Below are 24,348 nucleotides of genomic sequence, written 5' to 3'. Positions count from 1 at the left end.
CGAAACAAATTCAACATTATATTAGGATCTGAGGAAACTATAGCCATGAGAAAAAAGTAGGTTATTGCATATGACACAAACATTATAAACACTGAGGAAATTCAAGAGATACAAACCTACCTTTGAGTAAGTATGTTTCAATTCATTCTGCAGCTTGATTTTTTCTTGGTCTAACTCCCACCCAAACCTTTCTGACAGCACATCATCCCCATTCTCCCGGATGGGGTTAACATCATCGTCCATAGCTGACCCTCTGGTCTCTACCACGAGCTTCTGTTCTACAGCAGGATAATAGGCTCGGGGTTTCTGATAGCAGTGTTCACTGGTGATATAAGACTCTTCCATGGAAGGAAAGGGCAGTGTTTTTTCTACTGTCCCACTGAAAGTTCTATAGCTTGGCACATCCTCCATTCTCTTGTCCTCAATGTGAAAGATGTGTTTGGGGTGAGACTTCTCATCCCCAGAGTGCTGCTTCCAGGGCTGACACCACAGCTGTAAATCAGGGTGCTCTTTGCTCCTGAGGGGAGAATAATCAGGAAAAATTCTCTAGAGTAACTCAAAGGAATCTCAAATCATGAAGACTACACATATACAAGCTTGGAAGAAAAGCCTACATGTGACCTGATCAGTGAAGTACAGAGGGAAGTGTTAGTCCAAAAAGGGAAACCTTCCAAACAAAAAATCACCAAACAAAATTTTCTGTTACTTGATTACATAGAGTCTGTGACACTTATGAGCTAAGGAAAAACAAGTTATCAGCAATATGCAAATATCAAGTTACATGTCACAATTATCTGATACTTCCTCATGTATGTGGCTCCAAAGGGGAAACATTAGTATGCTTTTAAACTCATCATTATCACCCAAATATTCAAATTACAAGTCTTTGAACATTTCAGAGAAAAGACAACATTTAATAATAACATTTATAAAGCACTCTAAGATCTGCAAAGTACTGTACAAAATGTTATCTCATTTTATCCTCTCAACAGCCTAGGAGGTGGATGCTATTATTATCTCCATTGTACAAAGGAGGAAACTGAGACAGACTGAGGTTAAGTGATTTTCCCTGAATCATATATCTAAGAAGTTTCTGAGGCCAGATTTGAACTCAAGTCTTCCTTCCCAGATAGTTGGAAAGAAGAATGCTAGCTTCTAGAGTCTAAATACTACATTAAGCACTCCTCATTGAAAAAACTTATATATATAATATATTACATATATTATATATTATATTATATATTACATATATTATATATAATATATATATTATATAGAATCGGGGGGTAGTCATTTTACTGAATATGAAATCTTCCCACCAAGAAAGGACCACTGTCATAGAAAACATAACTACTTCACAATTGTATCCACCCTGTTACTAGAGCAACCCAAACATAGCCAAGAGTCACAATTTACCTCTCTCTGACCATTTCATTTTGAAAATTAGAAATTGGGAGGAAAATGTTGTTCTTCTTAGAGACATTTCTTCTTTTTCTAAGAGTTTTGTAACACTTTCCACTTCCAGCACATGCCAACTCAAATGTTTTCAAAAAGCCACTTTACACTTACTGTAAAATTCTCATCTTTAGCTGCAGCCCATGTAGAACTTCTATCACCTTCTGCACATCACCAAGAAGCTGGTGAGTAGCAACTATTTTCTTGGCATTCTGATGGGAATAATTATCTTCTAAAAATGCCAAACCATGCATGTGGCCATGACTTAACCATTCCTTCTCATACCAGTACTTTACACCCGGTCTCTGACCTAAAGAAAAAATGAAGAGTGATTAAAATGCAACACTTCCAATACTGGAGGTATGTACAGAGACACAAACTGGGACACAACACTGTTTTATGTAATTCGCAAACAAATCTTCTAATACTAGGTCTGGAAAGAAACCCAGTTCCCAGTACCTCTAGGGCTAAGGTGGTAAGAAAAGCTGAGGAAGCTGAGCAGAGTAGACCAAGTGACACTGGTCAAAAGCTTTGCCCAAAAAGAAGTCATAAAATCAAAATTCCTTACTAGGATTCCCTTCTTCAGTTGAATAAGCAATCATGACTACTTTTTCGGACCCAATCACTTAGGAAACACTCTTTGCTACTTCAATAGATCTCTGACTGCAAAGATATGGGGACTCCCTCCAATGACACAGACCACAATGTATTAATAGCCCCTTATCCTATCTGATACTTCTCCAGGTTTTTAAAATAAATCTTCCAAAGAGGGTCCTTTTCACTCCTTCCACCTTTACCCACAGGCATAGAAATCTATGGAGTTTGCAGGTCATCCCTTGCTGTCACCATATGACTGGACCTCTTATAAACATACATGTCTCTTTTTTCCAACTACAGAGGCTGTTGATGAAGAAGCCCATTCCACTAAAAATAAATAATTAAGGCAACAGGGTCACAAAAAGGAGCAGAATATGCTAAGAATCATATAATTTTTGAATATCTAAATTAATTTAGTTATTGGTATTCTACATATGAAAATCTTTTAAACGACATACTATTGAATTGAAGGAATTCATTGAAGGAATGGAATTGAAGGAATCATACATCAATCTTTTATATTATTGCTATAAAAGAAATAAGACAATAAGAAGCTGAGGCTAAATGGAAAGAAGGATCACAGCTTTTGTTTAGAAAAGCAAATAAAATGTCCAAAACCAAAAAGAAACATTATCTCATGGGATACTTGATCATCTTACTACTGTATTCAGTGTAGACCAAAATTTGCATGCAATAGCCATGAAAATAATTGTAATTTATATGTCAATATCATCAGCTGGAAGATGAGAATGTAAAGAAATTCTATGAAGAATTTAATAAGATTCTCCAAATTTAATTAAAATATATGTAGATATTTAGTGACTTCATTGTACCACAAGGAAGGTGAAAAATACTGGAAAACATGGTACAAAAATAAGAAATGAAAGGGATGAAACTCTAGAGTACAAAAAAAAACACACCTACATGCTGTGATTATTTCAATTGGGCTGGCAGTGCTGAACATGGGGAATGTGAAAAAAGATTCAAACTAAATATTATTAAAGACCAAGAATATGACTGGTTACCAATATGGGGATCATTTCCAAATCAATGACATATCAATCAGGCTAAAAATCTGTTAGAGATAAAAATTAAAAAACTGAAAAATAAAGATAAAGCATGCAACTGAAGCAAATCTACATGACCTTGTTAGATAAACTATTAAAAGAGGAAACAGATTTTTTAAAAATAGAAACCAATACAGATGATCAACTTTCTTTAAGTTTATCCAAGGGTAAAATTAACTGACAAAACAAAGAAGACCAAAAGAATTTAAAAATCTCATCTCTGTACAACTAAAAGATATGGTAGCCCTGGGCATGAGCAATTTAAGAAATAAACTTGTTTATAAAATCTTTCAGAGAAAGATGACAGAAGCTTAACAGCATTTCTGCCTCATAAAGGAGCAATGGGGGAGGGGGAGGGGAAGGATGTAGAGAGAAGAACAAATTTAATGAAAACTTGAGAAGAGTCCCAAATAAGTCAGATCATTCTGAGGGCATTTTAAAGTCAAAACTTGAGGAAAAATCAGTTAAAAGTTGAAAAGATCTGTAATGATTTCTTTCCTTTTTTTTTTTAATTCTTTTATCAATGATGTATACATTTTTATACATCAATGATGGTGAAGCTACTGAACTATTTGAACTCTAGCATCAGTGTACTACATAAGGAAATAGAAATGACACTAACATAAGCAAAGCAGAAAGAGAAGGTATAATCTGTATACATACTAAGTATATACAGAGAATGTCCTTGCTGGAATTGACAAAATTCAGGGAAAATTAACGGAATGATTCTCAAGCTATCAGATGAGAGAACAATATTGTAAATGCTTAGGGAAAAGATCAGGGACTTTATTTGAAGTTTAAAAGACAACCAAAATATCAAGAATAACCAAATCCATTTTGTCTTCGTTTCTATCTTTATGAAATCTTTATGCAAATACTCAAAGAATCATAAAATCAAGATTCAGAGATGAAAAGAACCTTGGAAGTCAGAATCAAACTCCTTAATTTAATATTTTTTTTAATGAGGAAGAGAACAATCATTTATTAAACACTTATTTTTTTCTATGCATTGTGCAAAGTGCTTTACAACTATCTCATCTGGTTCTCACATCAATCCTGTAAGGGAGATACTAGTATTATCTCCATTTTACAGTTGAGGAAACTGAGGCAGACAGAGGTTAAGTGACTTGTCCAATAAGTGTCTGAGGTCAGATTTGAAATTTTATCTTCCTAACTCCAGTTCAGCACTCTATCCATTATATCACCTAGTTGCTTATTTCAGCTTAGTACACAAAGTAGATGATTCTTTAAATCTTCAGTATTAAATTAAATCATGTAAGGACCATGATCATTTCACCCTTTTGGAAAGGTCATCAAAAAGATAAAACAGATTTCAATTGCATGACAAATTTGTTAATTTTAGAGATGAAGAAACTGAGACTCAGAAAAGTCACTTCCTCAGTTACAGCCAATAAGTATCAGGGGCAGGATCTGAACCTAGGCTTTTCTGACTCCAAGTATAGGGCTACTCATTATACTTTTCTGCCTATATTCAACATGTACCCTTTTACATAAAAAAATTGAAGATATCCCAGATGAAAACTTGAGAAGAAAAAATATCTCACAAATGGTGTCGTCCAGTAGATCTACAACCTTCTCTACAATTCCCATAACCCATACCTCCATACCACCTCAGCTACACAGAGATGGTCATACCCTTTACTCTTCCTATCACCCACAAATGTAAAACTTGCATGTTTATGAACTCTGAAATTCCTTTATCTAAGTACAAGCTGTTGGCATTCCACCTCATTTGCTGCCTTGCAACCCCAAACCCTGTTTGTCATCCTCACTGTGATCTCCAAGACCTCAATCCCCTCAATTCCTTTCTAGGCCATCAACCCTATACTGGCACTCTCTTCCTCCCTACTGTGACCACTTGGTTCTCTCAAGTCCCTAACACCTTATCCTTTCACTGGTATCTTCCCCTGTTAAACTTCCACCAGGATCACTCCCATCATCAGCTGCCTTTCTCTCCTGCTCATGTGCTACTGGGAGAAGCTGAAGAAAATCATGTCACCTGAAGCCACTTACACACTTAGGTTACATAACCTCAAGTGAGCCCTCATTTCAATCCTGCAATTTTTTATACCCCCCTCCCTGACTCACTCACTATCTCAATCAACATACCAGCTTTTCCAAACCTTTTCATTCCTCCTCAATCCCCCCAAGGTTCTGTCCCCTTGCCTCTTATTTCCATGGAAGCATTAAGGCCATTCACTGAGGGCTCTCTCCTCCTCATGCACAGATGCCTTCTACAACTAGTCCTGCTTCATCCTGTATCAACAGGAAGAGAAGGCTCTTTTCTTTGCTAAGGATAACACTTCTGTGTGCACAGGTGATCCCACTCTGTCCCAGCTCCTCCAATGAAGTGCTCCCTCCATCATCTCCATTCTCTTATCTTTGATCTCTCCATCTACTGGCTCCTTTCCAATCCTCACAAAATCCGCACTTGATTCATCTCCACTACTGTCCCTTATTTCTTGTATTTTTATGGCTAAAACGCTTTGAAGAGGCCATCTATTCTCAGTATCTCCACTTTCTTGGCTCTCACTCTCCTTACCTCTACAGAGAAGCATGTCATTCAACTAAAATGTCTCTCTACAAAGTAACTAATGATCTCTTAACTGTCAAATCCAATGGTCTCTCCTCAATCCTTCTTGACTTCTCTGTAACACATGACCTGTCCATTTAGATACTCTCTTCTCTCCAGGTTTTCAGCACACAACTCTGTCCTGGTTCTCCTCCTACCTCTCTGACTTCTTTTCAGTCTTTTTTGCTGGATCTTTGATTTTTCTGAAATTCAAATTTTATTTTCAATGATGAATAATCTCCCTCTTTCTTCTCCCTCCTCTACCCAATTGAGAAGGCAAGACAAACAAAGCTCCTTGCAAAGAGAGAGGATCGGGAGGGGAGAGGACCAGGAAGAGAGCAGGAGGGGGAGGGGGTTTTCTTTTGTAATCAAAATCTAGAAATGGATAGCATGTTTCATCATGAGTACTTTGGAACTGTAGTTGATCACTGGGTTGACCAAAGTTCCTTGTTATTCTTGCACAAACTGTTCTATTGGTTCTGCTCAATTTACTTTGCATGAGTTCATACAAGTATTCCCAGGGTTCTCTGAAATGATCCCTTTCATCATTTCTTATAACACAACAGCATTCTATAACATTCAGCCATAACTTGTTCAGCCATTCCTCAAATGATATGCAACTTCTCAGTTTCCAATTCTTTGCCACCACAAAAAAACCAAAAACAAACAAAAAACCCACTATAGATACCTTTTTTTGTCCATAGAAATCTTCTTCCTTTTTTCTGACCTCTATGACAAACCTAGTAAGAGTCATCACTAGGTGTATCAGTAAGGACCCTGACATACACAGAAGGGTCTGCTGTACAGGTTCTTAGATCTGTTTTTCTAAAAGGAAAGCAACTTTTGAGGGGTGAACAATCTACTTTAATCAAGCACATATATCATTCACTTAGTTCAGGGGGAAAAGACAGCACCCTGAACTTCAGAGAAATTACAAGCAGAAATTATAAACATAAAGACCAAAAGAAAGAAAATACACACGTCATTACCAGAGAGAGAAGTGCCAACATCTAGGTTTTTAAAGCTGGAGGACTTCTTAAAATGGTTTCCCAGAGTCTCATCAGGCACATGAACCTTCTTCCAAAAAATAACTCCTAAAGTAAAACTTCACCTCAGAGTATACTCTTTTCAGGGCTAGAGGGCACAACCTAGTACCTCATTAGAAATTAACAAAAGGTGTCTGAGGCCTATTAACAAGTGGGGAAGATCTTTATCTCTTCCTCCCTCCCCCATTAACCTTACATTAACATTATACTAAATCAAAAAGTATGCATAATTTAGTAACTTGTAGGGCACAGTTCCAAGATGCTTCCAGAATGGTTAAACCAGTTCACAGTTCTACCAATAGTTTTGCTAGATCTTTGTCCAGTTCAATCCAGTTAACCCTGGGTGCCAATCACAGGCCTCTGTCCTAGGCCTTCTTTTTTTCCTTTTTACTACTGGTGATTTCATTAGCTCCTATAGATTCAACTATCATCTCTATGCTGATTATTCTCAGATCTAATCATACAGCCTTAACTTCAGTGTGACCTTCAATCTTGCTGGATATCTAGTAGACATCTTAAATTCCACATGAACATAAACTCATCAGAACTCATTATCATTTTCCCCAAACTCTCCCCTCTTCCTAACTTCCAATTACTAGTGAGGGTATCACTATTGTCCTGGTCACATCCTATGTATCATCCTTAACTCTCCACTCTCTCTCATACCCCATATTCAATCTGTTACCAGGGCCTGTTACTTTTGTCTAACATCTTTCTCACACATTTCCCTATTTCTTCCATCACTACTACCACTGTGTTAAAGGCCAACATCACCTCATGTCTTGACTACTACAACAGTGACAACTTTGCTGCTACTATCCTGTTTGGGGTCTCAGATCTATGGTAGGATAGAAGAAGCCGACAATCAGGGTGGTTTTCCAAAGTACAGAGTTCCTGTACAATATTCTGAGAAAAAGGAAGTTCAGAAACCACAGAAGGAGTAAATATGGGTCTCAGTCCTCAGTTTCCTGAGGGCCAGCCTACAAGGGAATAGCCATGGCAGGAATTCCAGGCTAGAGGGAGTCTACAATTCTGTGACTGAACCAAGAGTTTTTCCGATTTCTGATAGAAGCCAAGTCCAGTAGCAGTCTACAGTAGTTCAGATCAAAACCCAAGTGAGAAAATGGCAGAACTGAGACCAGAGAGAGACAGCTATCAGATTTACCCCAGGATCAGACCATTTGGGAAGCACTGGAAGCTTGTAGGGCCCCAAACTGAGCTATCCCTGAGATCTCAGAATATAACACAACACACCCAGAACCAGCCCAGACCTTCCCTCCAGAAGTACACAGAACCTGGCCCTAACAACAACAAGTCTGAAGTCAAGAAACAGGTCAGAAGAATGAACAAGCAAAAACATAATACCACTAACAGGGAAGCTCAAGATATAAATCAGGAAGAAGACAATAACTTCAAAACATGTACAAGCAAAGGCTCAAAGGAAAATATAGCTTAGGCACAAATTCAAAGAGAATTTCTGGAAAAAATGAAGGAAGAGTTAAAAAAAAGTCTAATTGTTTTTGTCAAGGAAATGAGAGCCCTTGAGGAAAAAAGTGGAAAAGAAATGAGAAAGAACAAAGAATTGGAAAGGGAATTAATGTCTTGGTACAAGACAATAACCGTGATCAGGTAATAAACTCCTTGAAACTTAAAATGGACCAAATAAAAACCAATGATTCCATGAGACAAGAAAGATCAAAACTGAAAATACATAGGGGAAAAAATGTGAAGTTTCTCAAAGGAAAAATAACTGACCTAGAAAACCAGATCAAGGAGAAAAAAATTTAAGAATCATTGGACTCTGTAAATGCCAGGACAATCCCCCCCCCCCCCAAAAAAAATTCTAGATAACTACCTAGATCCCTTAGAATCCAAAGGGCAAAGTAGAAACAGAAACAAGCAACTGGTCGTCTCCTGAAATACCAAAACGAAAACTCCCAAGAACATCGTAGCCAAAATACAAAGCCTCCAGGTGCAAGAAAAAATGCTGCAAACTGCCAGAAAGAATTCAAGTATTGAGGAGTCACAGTGAGGATCACTTCTGATTTAACAGCCACCATTACAAAGAAGTAGAGAATATGGAATATGATATTCGAAAAGGCAAAAGATGTGGGCTTACAGCCAAGAATAACTTATTCAATAAAACTGGGTATAATGTTGGAGGGAAAAAACAGAGCTTTCATTAAATAAAAGACTTCCAAGCATATCTGATGAAAAGGTCATAGCTGTGTAGAAACTGTGACATTCCAACATAGGAGCTGAAAGGATACACTGCTTACATTCAAACATGGGAAGGTAATACATATCCCCTAGGGACTGTCTCATTATCAGGGATCATAGAAAGGGTCAGTCAAAAATACTTTATTAAGCACCTACTGGCATATGCCAGGCATTATGCTAAACACTGGGGATACAAAAAGAGGTAAAAGATAGTCCCTACCCTCAAGGAGTTCACAATTTAATGGTAGAGACAACAGGCAAACATGTATGTACAAACAGGATATATAGAAGATGAAAAGGAAATAATTAACAGAGAGAAGGCACTAGAACTGAGAGGTTCGGGGAAAGGCTTCCTGTACAAGGTGGGACTTAAAAGAAGTTAGGGAAGGCAGCAAATAGGGATGAAGAAGGACAGCATGCTAGGCACTGGAGACAGTGAGAGAATATGCTGAGCCAAGAAATGAAATGTCTTGTTTGCAAGGAGACTAGCATCAATGGATCAAAGGGTGAGGAGTAAGATGTAAGTAAGATGTAAAAAGACTGGAAGGCATAGACAGAGCTAAATTATAAAGGGCTTTAAATGCCAAACAGGGGATTTTGTATTTGTTGAGTAGGAGAATGAAAGAGTCAGGCATACACTTTAGGAAACTCACTTTGATGGACAAACGGAGGATAGACTGGAGTGGAGAGAGACTTATGATAGGCAGACCCAGCAGTCTCTGTAGTAGTAGGCATGAGGTGATGAGGACTTGCACCAGATCAGTGATAGTGTCAGAGGAGAAAAGAATCTGTATTTGAAAGATGTTGCAATGGTGAAATTGACAGGCCTTAGCAACAGATTGGACACAGGGGTGGAGGTATGAGAGACAATGAGGAGCTAAGTATGATACCTAGGTTGTGAGATGGAGAGACTGGAAGGATGGTGTTGTCCTCCGTGGTAAGAGAGAAGATAGGAGGTAGTGAGGGGTTTAAGAAGGAAAATGAGTTTATTTTTGGACATGTTTAGTTTAAGATGTCTATTGGACATCCAGTTTGAAAGGTCTGAAAGAAAGCTGGAGTTCAGGACAGGATAGGTAGATTTGAGAATCATCAGCATGAAGATGGTCATTAGATCCAATGAAGTTGATGAGATCACCGAGTGATATATAGTGAGAGAAAAGAAGAGAATTCAAGACTATTACCTGGAGGGACAGGGTGTGATCAGGATAAGAATCCAGCAAAGGAGACAATGAAGGAGCAGTCAGATAGGTAGGAGGAGAACCGGGATACAGTGGTATCTCACAAAAAGAAGAGACTATCAAGGAGAAGGTAATCAACTGTGTCAAAGACTACAAAGAAGTTAAGAAGAAGAATTAGGGAGAGCCAGGTTTCAGTAACAACTAGAAGATAGAAAGAAAGAAAGAATTAGGATGAAGGGAAGTTTTTGCCTATGGAAGAGGCATGCCAGAGGACCCAGTGGAAGGAGAGGGTGGTTTGTGGGAGGAACAAAAAGTATGAGAGTGGTTCTATTATGTCCTAGTAATCTCAGGAGAAGAATGGAAAGAGAGGGGGAAAAGAAAACCCTTGGGGGAGGAGGTGGATGGAAGGGAAGATAAGGGAATATTATTTTACATAATTTGGGTACACAAGTAAACATATATACTAACAAAGAGGAAGGGATAGAGAAAAAAGCTGGTACTCCAACCTCACTCTCATCTGAACTAATCAAAAGAAGAAAGGATACACACATAAACAAACACAGACTGATGAGTACAAAACGATATTTCACTCAATAGAGAAATAGGAGGGAAACGGGATAAGGGGAAAGGGAAACTGGAAGGAAAGCTGGTTAAAGAAAGGAATAGTCTAAAGCAAAACAAATTCTCAAAGTATGAATAAAAATATTTGTAGCTAATTTCAGGTGGCAAAGAATGGGAATCTGAGAATATGCCCATAAATTGAGGAATGAATGGTAAGTTTACAGTATATAAATATGATGCAATACTTTTGTTATGTAAGAAATGATAAGATGGTTTCAAAGAAACGATAAGATGGTTTCAAAGAAACCTGAAGTAACTTGTATAAAGTAACTTGCAGAATGAAGTAAACAGAACCAAGAGAACAATTTATACAATGGTAAAGGCAACAACTTTGAAAGAACTCTTAAGAGCGTAAGACCAACCACAATTCCAGAGGTCTAATGATAAAATGTGCCTAATCATCACCTGACAGTGAGTTGAAAGATTCAAGTACAGAATTGAAATAAATACATTTTTTGGACATGGCCACTGTAAGAAATTTGTTTCATATATACATATACATGTTTTTACTGCGGTTTTCATTTTGTTTCATTGTACTTCTTAATAAAGTTGAGGGTATTTGTGTTGGGAAGGTGAGAATATAGATTTTTGCTGATTAAAAAAATTTTTTAAAGAAGCTTTGTTGCCTTTTCTACTCAATTAAAATAGGTTCAGGTTTACCTTCATACATTTCAGTACTTCCTAAAGAACTACATTTATTGATTTTTAAGAAGACTTTCTCTTAATTTTATGTGTTTGCACCCATAGTTATTACTTTATACAACTGCAGGACAATACATGGAAGAAAGGTTTAGTTCACATCCTATTTCATTAAGAAAACAGATTCAGGGGTTTAAGGAGCATGACAGAAGAGTCTAAGAATGTGAGGAGACAGGAATTTGCATCAAGAAGTGCTAAATAATTTGTCAAGAGGTAAGAATGCGAAGTAAAATTATGAATTATCAATAATTATACTTATTTACTGTTTAAGTAAACAATCTAAGCTTTTGGTTTTAAATGCTTACTAAACTAGCCTAAGTAGAGGGAATGACTAACTGGATTACTGAAAACTCTTGAGACATTTTCAAAGAAATACTCTATCACTTTCAAAAATAAGAAAAAATTCAATAATATTGCCTGGAAGAGCCTTGGAAGGCCTCAATCCAAAAAAGCATTAAATAGGTGCTTACTATAGTCTATTGGAGTTAAAATTAATCTAACAGATCATACTGTCCATCTAACCCCCTCATTTTGTAAAATGAAATTCAGAGCCAAAGATCCAAGAGGGATTTTCCTAAGTGGATGTGTTGTGTGTTTGTCCTTTGTTTTCCAAGAGGACCATGACATCAAGATGATGACGTGACTTGCAGATGATTTCGATTTGAGTGAGGGAGGGCTGTGCAAGGTCATCAACCTTATCTGGATCTAGTGGCCTGATACTCATCAGGACAACTGGCAATGGCCCAGGATGCAATGTGAGCAAGTGGATGCAATGATTCGCAATGGCCACCTTGATGACTAACAAAATGTATCACTTTCCAACTATTCTAAAACATGTAGTATGTGGTGTTTGTTTGTGGCATCCCACAGACTAAGTTTTGTAGACATTCTACTGGCCTTGAGTAAATCTGGATCACATGATTAATTTTCACTCAGTAAGGGTGATGAGTGAGCTAATATAAATTCCAACTTATCACAAATTACTAATTAGTAGGGTTCAAGCCAATAAAGTTTAGTTCACTTCAAGCACTCATAGAAATACCTTCCTCAAAAACTAAGACTGAGTGTACAGACAAATACTGAGAAAATCATCCTGAATATGTAACCCTAGGAATCTATACCTGGAGGATCTTGGCAAATATAGCAGGTGTATTTCTCAGGCACGTTGTCTTCTAGCAAACCCATGCACACTCCATGCTGCCAGCATTGACATTCTTCACACTGCAGAAATTAAGCAACAAAGTCAGATTGCAGAGATGTCAAATATATTCTAATGACAACTAACCTGGGAAGCCTTCCCTTCACACTATCTCTAGGTTTATTTATTTACAAGTAAGACTTTCACAGCTAGTCTGACAGCATTCACACAAGTTGTTCTCATTTCTGTTCATATTTTATGGGCAAATTATCAATCAAGGTGGGGGAGAAGGGGAAGAGATATCAACCAATAAAAGGTTTTTCAATGCACTCATCATTAATTATGGATATCAAAAGTACATACAAAGTAGTGCCTTCCTTAGGGAATTCATGACATCTTTAGAGAGAGAGAGAAGTATACATGAAACAAGTAAAGCACAACTGAGTGCCAAAGGAATTCAGAAATGAGAGTAATAAAAGTAAGTTGGAGGAGAGACATACTTTATGGAAGAGGTAAGACTTTTGGTGTGCCTCAAAAAATGAGGCAAAATGGAGAAGCAAATGTTTAGTGGCAATAATATTTGATATCTCAAACACACACACTTGAAATCACAAATTCAAATGACTTTCCAAAAAATTTCAGATATGGGACACACAGGGCAATGTATCTCCGTTTCCTTCTAATACTGCCAAAATGCAATATACCAGGGTCAGTTTTGTGCTGCTGAAGGACTGTTTATTTCATCAGTCTCCTTCTCTTATCCCCCCATTATAGTAAATCATTCAAAACATCTGTGCTATTCTGGAGAGCAATTTGGAACTATGCCCAAAATGCTACAAAAATGTGCATACCCTCTGACCCAGCTATATTGCTTCTGGGACTATATCCCAAAGAGATCATAAAAATGGGAAAGGGTCCCACATGTACAAAAATATTTATAGCAACTCTCTTTGTGGTGGCCAAAAACTAGAAATCAAGGGGATGCCCATCAACTGAGAATGGCTGAACAAATTGTGGTATATGAATGTAATGGAATACTATTGTGCTATAAGAAATGATGAACAGGAAGACTTCAGAGAGGCCTGGAAAGACTTATATGAACTGATGCTGAGTGAAAGGTGCAGAACCAGGAGAACATTGTATACAGTAACAACCACAGTGTGAGAGGAATTTTTCTGGTAGACTTAGTACTTCATTGCAATGCAAGGACTTAAAGAATTCCCAATGGACTCTTGAGGCAAAATGCCTTGCACATCCAGAGAAAGAACTATGGAATTTGATCACAGAATGAAGCAGACCATTTTCTTTTGTATTATGTTTTGTTTTATGATTTCTCCCATTCATTTTAATTCTTCTATGCAACATGACTAAGGTGAAAATGTCTTTAATAGGAATGCATGTGTAGAACCTATATAAAATTGTATGCCATCTCAAGGAGGGAGTGGGGAGGAAGGGGGAAGGAGGGGGAGGGAGGGGGAAAAAATCTAAGATATATGGAAGTGATTGTAAAACACTGAAAACAAATAAAATAATTTTAAAAACCACATCTGTGCTTAGAGCTAGAACTAAAGGGTGAAAAGTCAGAAGGGGGGTAATTTCAGCTTAATGAAAGGAGAATTTTCTAGCAAATAGACCTCTTAGAAACTGTAATGGATTGCCTTATGAAGTAAGGGGCTTTCTCTTACTAGTGGTGTTCAAGAAGTTATTTAAGATGTGCCCCAGAAGTGGTTCATGCACTGCATTAGAAGGAGACTGGTTGGTCTCTAAGTTCTCTTCCAACACTGAAATCTTGGAAGAGATACGTCAGGGGATGTGTTGAAGCTATTTAGGTGTTTGTGTTTGTCCTCTGTTGCTGAAGAAGACCATGCCATCAGAGAAATGATGACATGACTTGAACTTGACTTTGTTTTGAGTGAGGGTGTACAAATGCATCCAAGTAATGCATCTAAATTACAAAAGAGATAATTTTTTTAAAAAGCTTTCAAATATAAGTAGGTAAAAATAAATAAATAAAAGTACTTTCTGAAGGTACAATCAATCAACAAAACTTAAGGTGCTACAATGTCCCAGGAACCATTCAAGGTACTGAGAATAACAAGGAGAAAAGTAATATTCCCTGCCCTAAAGATGCTTACTTTCTACGAAGGGAGACAAAATGTACACAGTCAGGTATATACAAAAGACAGATAAGGCAATTTTTAAGGGGGAATGCAATAGTAGCTAAGGGGATCAGAAAAAGGCCTCGAGTAGAAGGTTATACTTGATCTGACTTTTGATGGAAAACATGTTTACTAAAAGGCAAAAGGGAGGAGGGAGAGCATTCCAGGCATGGAGGACAGTCAGCGCAAAATCCTGGAGACAGGAGATGGAGGAGATAGAAAATATACGAGGAACAGTCATAAAGTCAGTGTGGCTAGATCACATGGCATCAGAAGGGGAGTAATGTGTAATGAAGCTGGAAAAATAAATTGGTATGAAGTCATGAAGAGCTTTGAATTCCAAAGAGTGAAATTTAATATTGATCATGGAGGAAAGAGGAACTGACTAACTAGAAAAGTGATATGGCAAGACCTGACTTAAGAAAATCACTTTGGAGCTGTGTGGAGGTTAAACTGGAGTGGGATAGATATGTAAAGCAGAGAAACATTGTGTGAAACTATAATTTACCCCTCTCATACCTAGCTCAATCCAACAAAAACATTATAAAAAAAAATTAATCACCTGAGTGGAATTTTAGAAGTTAGATATGATAGACTTCTGAAGAATATTCAAAGAGAATGAAAAGAATGCATCATTTCTCAGCTGGGCATAGTTCTTCACAAAAATTAACATTTGAGGGCTCACAAATAAATGCAGAAAAGCAGAAATACTGAATGTGTCTTTTACAGATCATACTGCATAGTGAGCTAGGTGACAGGAGTGGATAGATGGAGTGCTAAGCCTGGAGTCAGGAAGACTCACCTTCCTGAGTTCAAATTTGCCGCAGACACTTACTAGTTATGAAACTCTGCGCAAGTCACTTAACACATATTTGCCTCAGTTTCTCATCTGTAAAAAATGAGCTGGAGAAGAAAATGGAAAACCACTCCAGTATCTCTGCTATGAAAACCCCAAATGGGGTCAAAAAGTCAGACACAACTGAAACAAGTAAACAACAATAACAATGCACTAAAGTTACATTCAATAAAGGACTTTTGAATCAAAGATTAAGAATTAGTTAGAAACTAAATAATCCTAAAGAATGGATATGTTAAAGAACAAATAACAGAATCAATTATTTTATTAAAGACAGTGACAACATTAAGATAACATACTACAATTTGTGGGAGACAGCCAAAGTAGAACATGAAATTCTTATATCTCTAAACATATTCATCAATTAAAAAAGGAAACAAAGCAGATCAATATACTGAGCATGAAACAAACAAAAAAAAACTCCCGAGAAAACCAACAACTTAGGGGAACCATTATTCTAATCTATTTTAATTAGAAATGTTTTAACAGAAAAATTAAATACCAAAATAGAAATTCTGAAAATCAAAGGAAAGATTAAGGAAAACTGAAAGCAAAAAAAAAAAGAACAAAATAAAAAGAAAAAGGAAAAAATAAAACCAGGAGGAGGTTTATTGAAAACAAACAAAATAATATATGCCACTATTAAAAAGGAAAGAAAATGAAATTATCATTATCAAAACTTTAAAAAGTGAATTAACCAATTAAGAAGTAAAAGCAATTATAAGATACATTTCATCCAGCTACATGCCAATAAAATTGATAATCTAAATAAAATGAATAAAAATAAAAATAAAAACTGCCCAGATTAACAGAACAGGAAATAAGGAACTTAACCCTACTTTAGAAAAAAAATTCATAAAAGCTATAAACTTTTTCTTATTTCCTAAAGAAAGACCATATAGATTCAGGACCATATAGATTTACAAATAAATTCTACCAAACATATAGGTAAAAAAGGGGTCTAATAAAATTCCTCCTATGATACAAAAATGATCTTGATTAACTAACACCCAAAGAGAATCAAAACATAGAAAGAAAACTATAGACCCCAATGAACATTGATGTAAAAATGTCAAATAGGATATTCGTAAGGGGACTATATCAATGTATTGCAAAGGTCAAACATTATGATCACTTTGGATTGATATCAAGACTACTAGGCTAGTTCAAAACAGGAAAACTCTAGGCATAATAGACCACATTTATTACAAAAATCATACGATTATTTCTATAGCTGTAGAAAAAGCTTGTGACAAAATACAACACCCATTCCTGCTTACACACTCACACACACACACACACACACACACACACACACACACACACACACACACACACACACACACCACGCACAGAAATAGAGATTTCCTTTAAATAAGGAGCATCTATCTAAAATCAAAAGCTAGTATTTTCTGCAACAAATATAAAGAAAAGCCTTTCCAGTAAGATCAGGGATAAAGCAAGGGTTTCCATTATCACCATTATTTATTATTCAATATTGGACTAGAAATGCTAGCAACAGCATAACAAGACAAGAAAAAGAAACTGAAACAATAAACAAAGGCAAAGAAGAAACCAAAACTCTCATTTTTAAACTTTTTTTTGCAAATGATATATGATGAGAACCCCCGGAAGGCAATTAAAAAATTAATTGAAACAATTAACAACTTCAGCAAAATTTCAGGATATAAAATAAACTCACACCAATCACAAGCATTTCTGCATATTATCAACAAAATTCAGCATGTAAAGATAAAAGGAGAAATTCCATTTAAAATGAAAATCCATTTAAAATAACTATAGACAGAATAAAGTACTTGGAACTCTACCTGCTTAAAAAGGACCTATATGAAACTCTAAAGAAAAATCTAAATAACAAGAAATATTCATGAACAGGATAAGCCAACATAATAAAAAAGACAATACCACCTAAAGTAATTTATTTATTTAGTGCCATACCAATCAATTCAAAGGTTTACTTTGTAGATAGAAAAAAATAATAAAATTCATCTAGAGTAACAAAAGATCAAGAATATCAAAGGAAATAGAAAAAAAAAAGTGGAGAGGAAAGAGGTCTAGCAGCACCAGATTTTACTACAAAGTTATAATCATTAAAACAATTTGATACTGGGTAAAAAATAGAGAAGTCAATCAGTGGGACAGAGATTAGGTAGAACATAGAAGCAAACAAGCTTAGTAACCTATTAATTGATAAACCCAAAGATCCCAGCTATTGAGGCAAGAACTCATCCAACAAAAACTGTTGAGAAAACTGAAAAAGTAGTCTGGCATAAATGAAATATAGATAAACACCTTACAATGTGTATGTATAAAATAAGCTCAAAATGAGTATATAATTTATATAAGATGACAGCATAAATTAAAGGTCCACAGAAGAAATTACCTGTTAGGTCCACAGATAAGAATTCATAATCAAATAAGAGATAGAGAGGATCACAGGAAGTAAAATGGACACTCTGGAATACATAAAACTAAAAAGGTTTTGGACAAACAATGCAGTTAAACTAGATGAGAAATAGGAAATTGGTGGGGGGGAATTTTGTATCAAGTTTCTATGATAAAGGATACATTTCCAAGCTATATGGGGAACTGAATCAAATTTTAAGAATAAGAACCATTGTTATCAAAGGATAAGTGAATAGACTATTTTCAAAGAAAGAGATCCTAGTTATTAATAACCACATGAAAATATGCTCTAAATCACTCATAACTAGAGAAATACGAAATAAATAACTCTGATTTTGCACTATATGCCCATCAGATTGACAAAGGAAAAAATGAAAATGAAATGGAAATAAAAAAAGAGAAATGACAAATAATGTCATGCTATGAAAAAAAGAGGTACTTTAGGGGCAGAGCCAAGGTGGCAGAGTAGAAAGGCACACAAACATTAACTCTTCCCCCACAACCCATAAAATACCTGTAAAGAAATACTCTGAACAAATTCTAGAGCAGCAGAAGCCACGAACAACAGAGTGGAGGAGATTTCTAGCCCAGGGTGACCTGAAAGGCTGACTAGAAAAGCCTGTTGCATGGGACCTGGAGCAGAGCCCAGCCCAGCCTTGGCTGCAAGGAACAGTGCCTGAGGAGGACCCGAGCAGGCCTCAGGGGCAGAATCCCTAGTGTGGTTTGCAGATCCCTCAACCCACTGGTGCCAAAGGTCAATGAGAGGGTTTTTTCAGCTGGCAGAGAAGGGAGCAGGGTCTACCCATAGCTCTGGCCTCAGGTGTTGGCAGCACAGGCATCTCCCACAGCAGCCCACATCCACAGTTTGATCATAAAAACCCTGGGGGAACTGAGCAGCTGATTCTTACCTCAGCCCTGTGTGACCCCTACCCCCCCCCTAAAGCCCCTGGGGGAATTGAGCAGCTTATCTCAATCTTAGCCCCCAGTGATGGCTTGGTGGAACTGGAGGCCAGATGGTTATGAAGAGAAACCTACTACTCACAAATTCTGGGCACAAAAGTTTCTGGTTGTTCCGAGACCAGCGTACATGCTTGATTGTGCCACCTTGGAGGAACTGAGATCTTACAGATCCCCAGAGTATACCCTACTCTTGATAAAGGGCCCAAAAGTCAAGTAACTGGTTGGGAAAATGCCCAAAAAAGGGAAAAAAATAAGACTATAGAAGGTTACTTTCTTGGTGAACAGATATCTTCTCCCATCTTTTCCCATAAGGGAAAGACATAAAAGTCAAGGCTTCTGTATCTCAAACATCCAAAATAAATATTCAATGGTCTCAGGCCATAGAAGAGCTCAAAAGGGATTTTGAAAATCAAATAAGAGAGGTGGAGGAAAAACTGGGAAGAGAAATGAGAGAGATGCAAGAAAAGCATGAAAAGTGGGTCAACACCTTAGTAAAGGAGACCCAAAAAAATGCTGAAGAAAATAACACCTTGAAAAATAGGCTAACTCAATTGGCAAAAGATGTTCAAAAAGCCAATGAGGAGAAGAATGCTTTAAAAAGCAGAATTAGCCAAATGGAAAAGGAGGTTCAAAAGCTCACTGAAAAAAATAGTTCTTTAAAAATTAGAATGGAACAGATGGAGGCTAAAGTCTACCATTATCTGACTCCAGCCTATCCTTCCAGACACTTCACATAGAGCACAGGGTGAGTTCAACAGGAAGGAATCATATCAAAAAAAAAAATTAAGGGGTGAGAGAGGAACATATTGGGAGGAGAAAGGGAGAAATGGAATGGGGCAAATTATCTCTCATAAAAGAGGCAAGAAAAAGCCTTTTCAATGGAGGGAAAAAGGGGGGAGGTGAGAGGGAAACATGAAGCTTACTCTGATCACATTTGACTCAAGGAAGAAATAAAATGCACACTCATTTTGGTATGAAAACCTATCTTACAATACAGGAAAGTGGGGGAGAAGGGGATAAGCAGGGTGGGGGGGATGATGGAAGGATGGGCAATGAATGGAAGGAGGAAGCAATTAGAAGTCAACACTCTTGGGGAGGGACAAAGTCAAAAAACAGAATAGAAGAAATGAGGGGCAGGATAGGATGGAGGGAAATATAGTTAGTTTTATACAACATGACTGTTATGGAAGTCATTTGCAAAACTACACATATATAGCCTATATTGAATTGCTTGCCTTCCCAATGCGGATGAGTGGGGAGGGAGAAAAGAAGAGAAGTTGGAACTCAAAGTTTTAGGAACAACTGTTGAGTATAGTTCTTGCATACAACTGGGAAATAAGAAATACAGGTAATGGGGTACAGAAATTTATCTTGCTCTACAGGACAAAAGAGAAGATGGGGATAAGGAAAGCAAGGGATATTAGAAGGGAGGGCAGACTGGTGGTGGGGGTAATTAGAATGCTTGGAGTTTTGCGGTGGGGGGAGGGGAGAGATGGGGATAAAATTTGGAATTCAAAATTTTGTGGAAATGGATGTTGAAAGCTTAAAATAAATAGATAAAATTTAAAAAATTCCAACACCTGTTGGGTCATCTACTTTGGATTCTGTACAAATTCTGACTGAAATAAAAGTTCACTACCTGTGTCAAAAAAAAAGAGGTACTTTAATGTACCACTGCTGGAGCTCTCAAGCGGATCCAACAATTCTGGAAAACAATATGGAACTATGCCCTCAAAGTTATTAAACTGTATATCCTTTGATTCAGTGATACTTCTAAGTGATCAATATACTAAAGAAATCAAAGAAAGACGAAAAGGACCCATATGGACAAAAATATTTTTACCAGTCTTTTCATGGTAGCAAAGAATTAGAAATTAAGGTGTTATCCATTAACTGAAGAATAAGTTATGGCATATGCATGTGATGGAATACTATGGTGCAACAAGAAATGATAAAGGGAATGATTTCAGGAAAATCTTTGAAAATTTGTATGAATTACTGCAGAGTGAAATGAGCAGAACCAGAAGAACAATTTATATAATAACAACATGTAAAAATTAACAACTTTAAAAGATTTAATTGACACAATAACCAACCACAACTCCAAAGGACTTACAAAAAAAACATGTTCTCTAACTCCAAACAGAGAGATGATGGACTGACAGTGCAAATCAAGGCATATTTTCTTTCCATACATTTCTTTCTTTGGTGTGTGTGTAAGAGGTAGGGGTGGGGGTGGATTGGTTATGAAGGTAGGAGATGTGGTTAATGCGGGAATGTATTTTCCTTGACTGAACATATTTGTAACAATTTTTTTGTCTTCTATGAGTGAGAAGAGAGAAGTGAGAGGAAAGAAATTTGGAAGTGAATATAAAATTGAATTTTTAAAAAGAACAGATGAATACCTAGAAAAAACAAAGAGACTTAGAAAAAAAAACTATGGCATAAAGAATTTAAAGAAAAATTAATAACTTAGAACAGAGTAATACATCATACTTAAGTAACAGACTCCCTAAAAATTAGAACAGACCAAACAAAACAATGACTATGAGACAGCAGAAAATATTAGAACAAAAATCAAAAGATTGAAAAACACAGAAAAAGTGCAAGGTACATCTATCAAAACCTGGAAAACACGTCAAGAATAGATAATTTCAGAAACATTGGACTTCTTGAAAACCATGATTTAAAAAAAAAAAAAAGGTCTGGTTCTTGTCTACAAGAAATCATATATGAAAACTCCCCACATCTATTAAAATAAGAAGACAAAGTGAAAATATAAAGAATTCACAAATCACCTGCTGAGAGAAAAACCAAGAGAATTCTAGCTGAAAGAACCAGAAGCCATAACACATAAAGCCTCAAATTTTAGGCACAAGAACTGTGGGACAGAGGCCCCTGTGCCCCAGACGCAGATATCTACTTTAAAAGCCAGGAAAAGGGTGATCATGAGTAAGAAACAAAGCAGAAAAGAAAAGACCACAGACTCTTTCTGTGGGGACAAGGACCAAAATGTGAATACCAAAGAGGTCAGCATTTAGACTGTACTCCCACCTGAAACTTCAGAAGAGAATATGAATTGGTCTGAAGCACAAAGAGCATTCTTGGAAGAGCTCTGGAAGGATTTAAAAAGCCAAATTAGAGAAATAGAAGAAAAACTGGCCAATGATTTTAAAAATGTGAAAAAAGAAATCACATAAGAATTTAAAAGGAAAATTGGACAAATGGAAAAGGAAGTACAAAACCTAACTGGAGAAAATAACTCCTTAAAAGGAACAATTGGATAGATGGAAAAGGAGATATAAAAGTTAACTGAAGAAAACAATTTGATAAAAATTAGAATTGGGCAACTAAAAGCTAATGACTCTATGAGATATCAAGAATCAGTCAAACAGAATCTAAAGAATGAAAAGACAGAAGAAAATGTAAAATATCTAATTGGAAAAACAAGTGACCTGGAAAATAGATCCAGGAGAGAAAAATCTAAGGATTATTAGTCTACCAGAAAGTCATGATGAAAAAAGGTCCTGGACAATATCATCCAAGAAATCATCAAAGAAAACTGCCCAGAAGTCCTAGACTCAGAGGGCAAAAGAGTCATCAAAAGAATCCACCGTTCACCTCTTGAAAGGGATCCCAAACTAAAAACATCAAGGAATATCGTTGCCAAATTCCAGAACTGTCAAGTGAAGGAGAAAATACTGCAGGCAACCAGAAAGAAACGATTCAAATATCAAGGAGCTACAGTCAGGAACACATAGGACCTTGCAACTTCTACATTCAAAGATCAAAGGAATTGGAATACAATATTCCATAAGGCAAAGGAGCTGGGATGACAACCAAGGATGAATTACCTAGTAAAGTTGAGCATAACATTTCAGACAAGGAGACGGACATTCAATGAAATAAGGGATTTCTAGACCTTCCTGATGAAAAGGCCAGAGAAACAGAAATAGAAAATTTGATATTCAAATGCAGGTCTCAAGATAGGCATAAAAAGGTAAAAAGGGGGAAAAAAAAAACTTGTTATTCAATATGGGCAAACATCCCTGTAAGGGAAGATGATATTTGTTAATCTTGAGAATTGTATATTTATTATGATATATAAAAGGGACATACATAGATAGAGGGAGTGGTATAAAGTAAATGACATCATGATAAAAATGTGATTTAAAAGTGCAAAGGGATTGTAATGGGAGATGTGAAAAGGAGGAGTCAGAAAAAGGTAAATTACATCACAGGAAGAGGCACAAAAATATATCACAGTAGAGGGAAAGGGGAGAGAGATGAGCATTGTTTGAGAATTACTCTCATCTGATTGAGTTCAAGGAGGGAACAACAAACTCAGATAAGTATAGAAATACAACTAGCTCTATAGGCAGTAGGAGGGGAAGGGGGAAAAAAGGGAGGGGAGGCTAAAAGGGAGGGAAAAAGTAGTAAGGGAAAAGAGGACTAAAAAGGAGGGAGGCTGAAAGAAGGGAGGGAAGACTGAGGGAGGTGGTGGTCGAAAATTAAAACTATTGTGGAGGTGAAGGGAGAAGGGAGAACTAAAAGCATAAACGGAGCAGGAGGGGGACAAAGGAGATGGAGGGAAAGACACAGATAGTAATCATAACTGTGAATGTGAATGAGATGAACTCTCCCATAAAACGGAGGTGGACAGCATAATGGATTAAAAAACATAATTCAACAATATATTGTTTACAAGAAACACATCTGAAATGGAGGCATGCACGCAGGGTAAAGGTAAAAGGCTGGAACAGAATACATTGTGCTTCAGCTGATGTTAAAAAAAAAAGCAGGGGTAGCAATCCTAATCTCAGACAAAGCAAAAGCAGAAATGGGTCTAATCAGGAGAGATAAGGAAGGAAACTATATCCTGTTCAAAAGCACCAGAGGCAACAAAGCAATTTCACTACTAAACTTATATGCTCTGAGTGGTATAACATCCAAATTCTTAGAGGAGAAGTTACAGGAGTTACAGGAAGGAATAGACAGCAAAAGTATACTAATGGGTGATCTCAACCTCCTCCACTCTGAACTTAATAAATCTAATCTCAAAATTGCCAGGCCTAGAGGCCTGTGTGGGCTACCCGAGTCTTTCTTACCTCACCTCCCGAGGTCTTCGGCTGGCCAAAACCGGATGCACATATGAGAGAAAGGATGTTCCAGAGTCGAACAAGGGTTGAGCTTTATTTCAGGGTCTAGTTACAAGTGCAGGGGGGTCTTCCTTAGGAGGAAGAGGGGGAGATTTCCTAAGGAGGCTAGGATCTTAAGGGCTTGGAAATAGAAGTACCCGAGCTGGCCAAGCTAGCTCAGTCTGACCTTCTCG

The 24,348-nt window shown here is 36.9% G+C and overlaps 1 protein-coding gene across 6 annotated transcripts in view; it reads right to left on the bottom strand.

The window, feature by feature from the left end:
- PHF20 (PHD finger protein 20) overlaps positions 1-24,348 on the bottom strand; it is a 118,742-nt gene that overhangs the window by 7,748 nt on the left and 86,646 nt on the right. For all 6 annotated transcript variants that reach the window (XM_072631374.1, XM_072631373.1, XM_072631376.1 and 3 more), the window contains 3 exons: positions 12,598-12,697; positions 1,570-1,765; positions 121-517 (listed from right to left, as the gene is read on the bottom strand). In XM_072631374.1, the coding sequence (XP_072487475.1) occupies positions 121-517; positions 1,570-1,765; positions 12,598-12,697 (693 nt within the window). The remainder of the gene's footprint in view (positions 1-120; positions 518-1,569; positions 1,766-12,597; positions 12,698-24,348) is intronic.

The sequence above is a fragment of the Notamacropus eugenii genome, chromosome 1 (assembly GCF_028372415.1).
Source record: "Notamacropus eugenii isolate mMacEug1 chromosome 1, mMacEug1.pri_v2, whole genome shotgun sequence".
Lineage (NCBI taxonomy): Eukaryota > Metazoa > Chordata > Mammalia > Diprotodontia > Macropodidae > Notamacropus > Notamacropus eugenii.
This window is presented reverse-complemented; position numbering and strand designations above follow the sequence as displayed.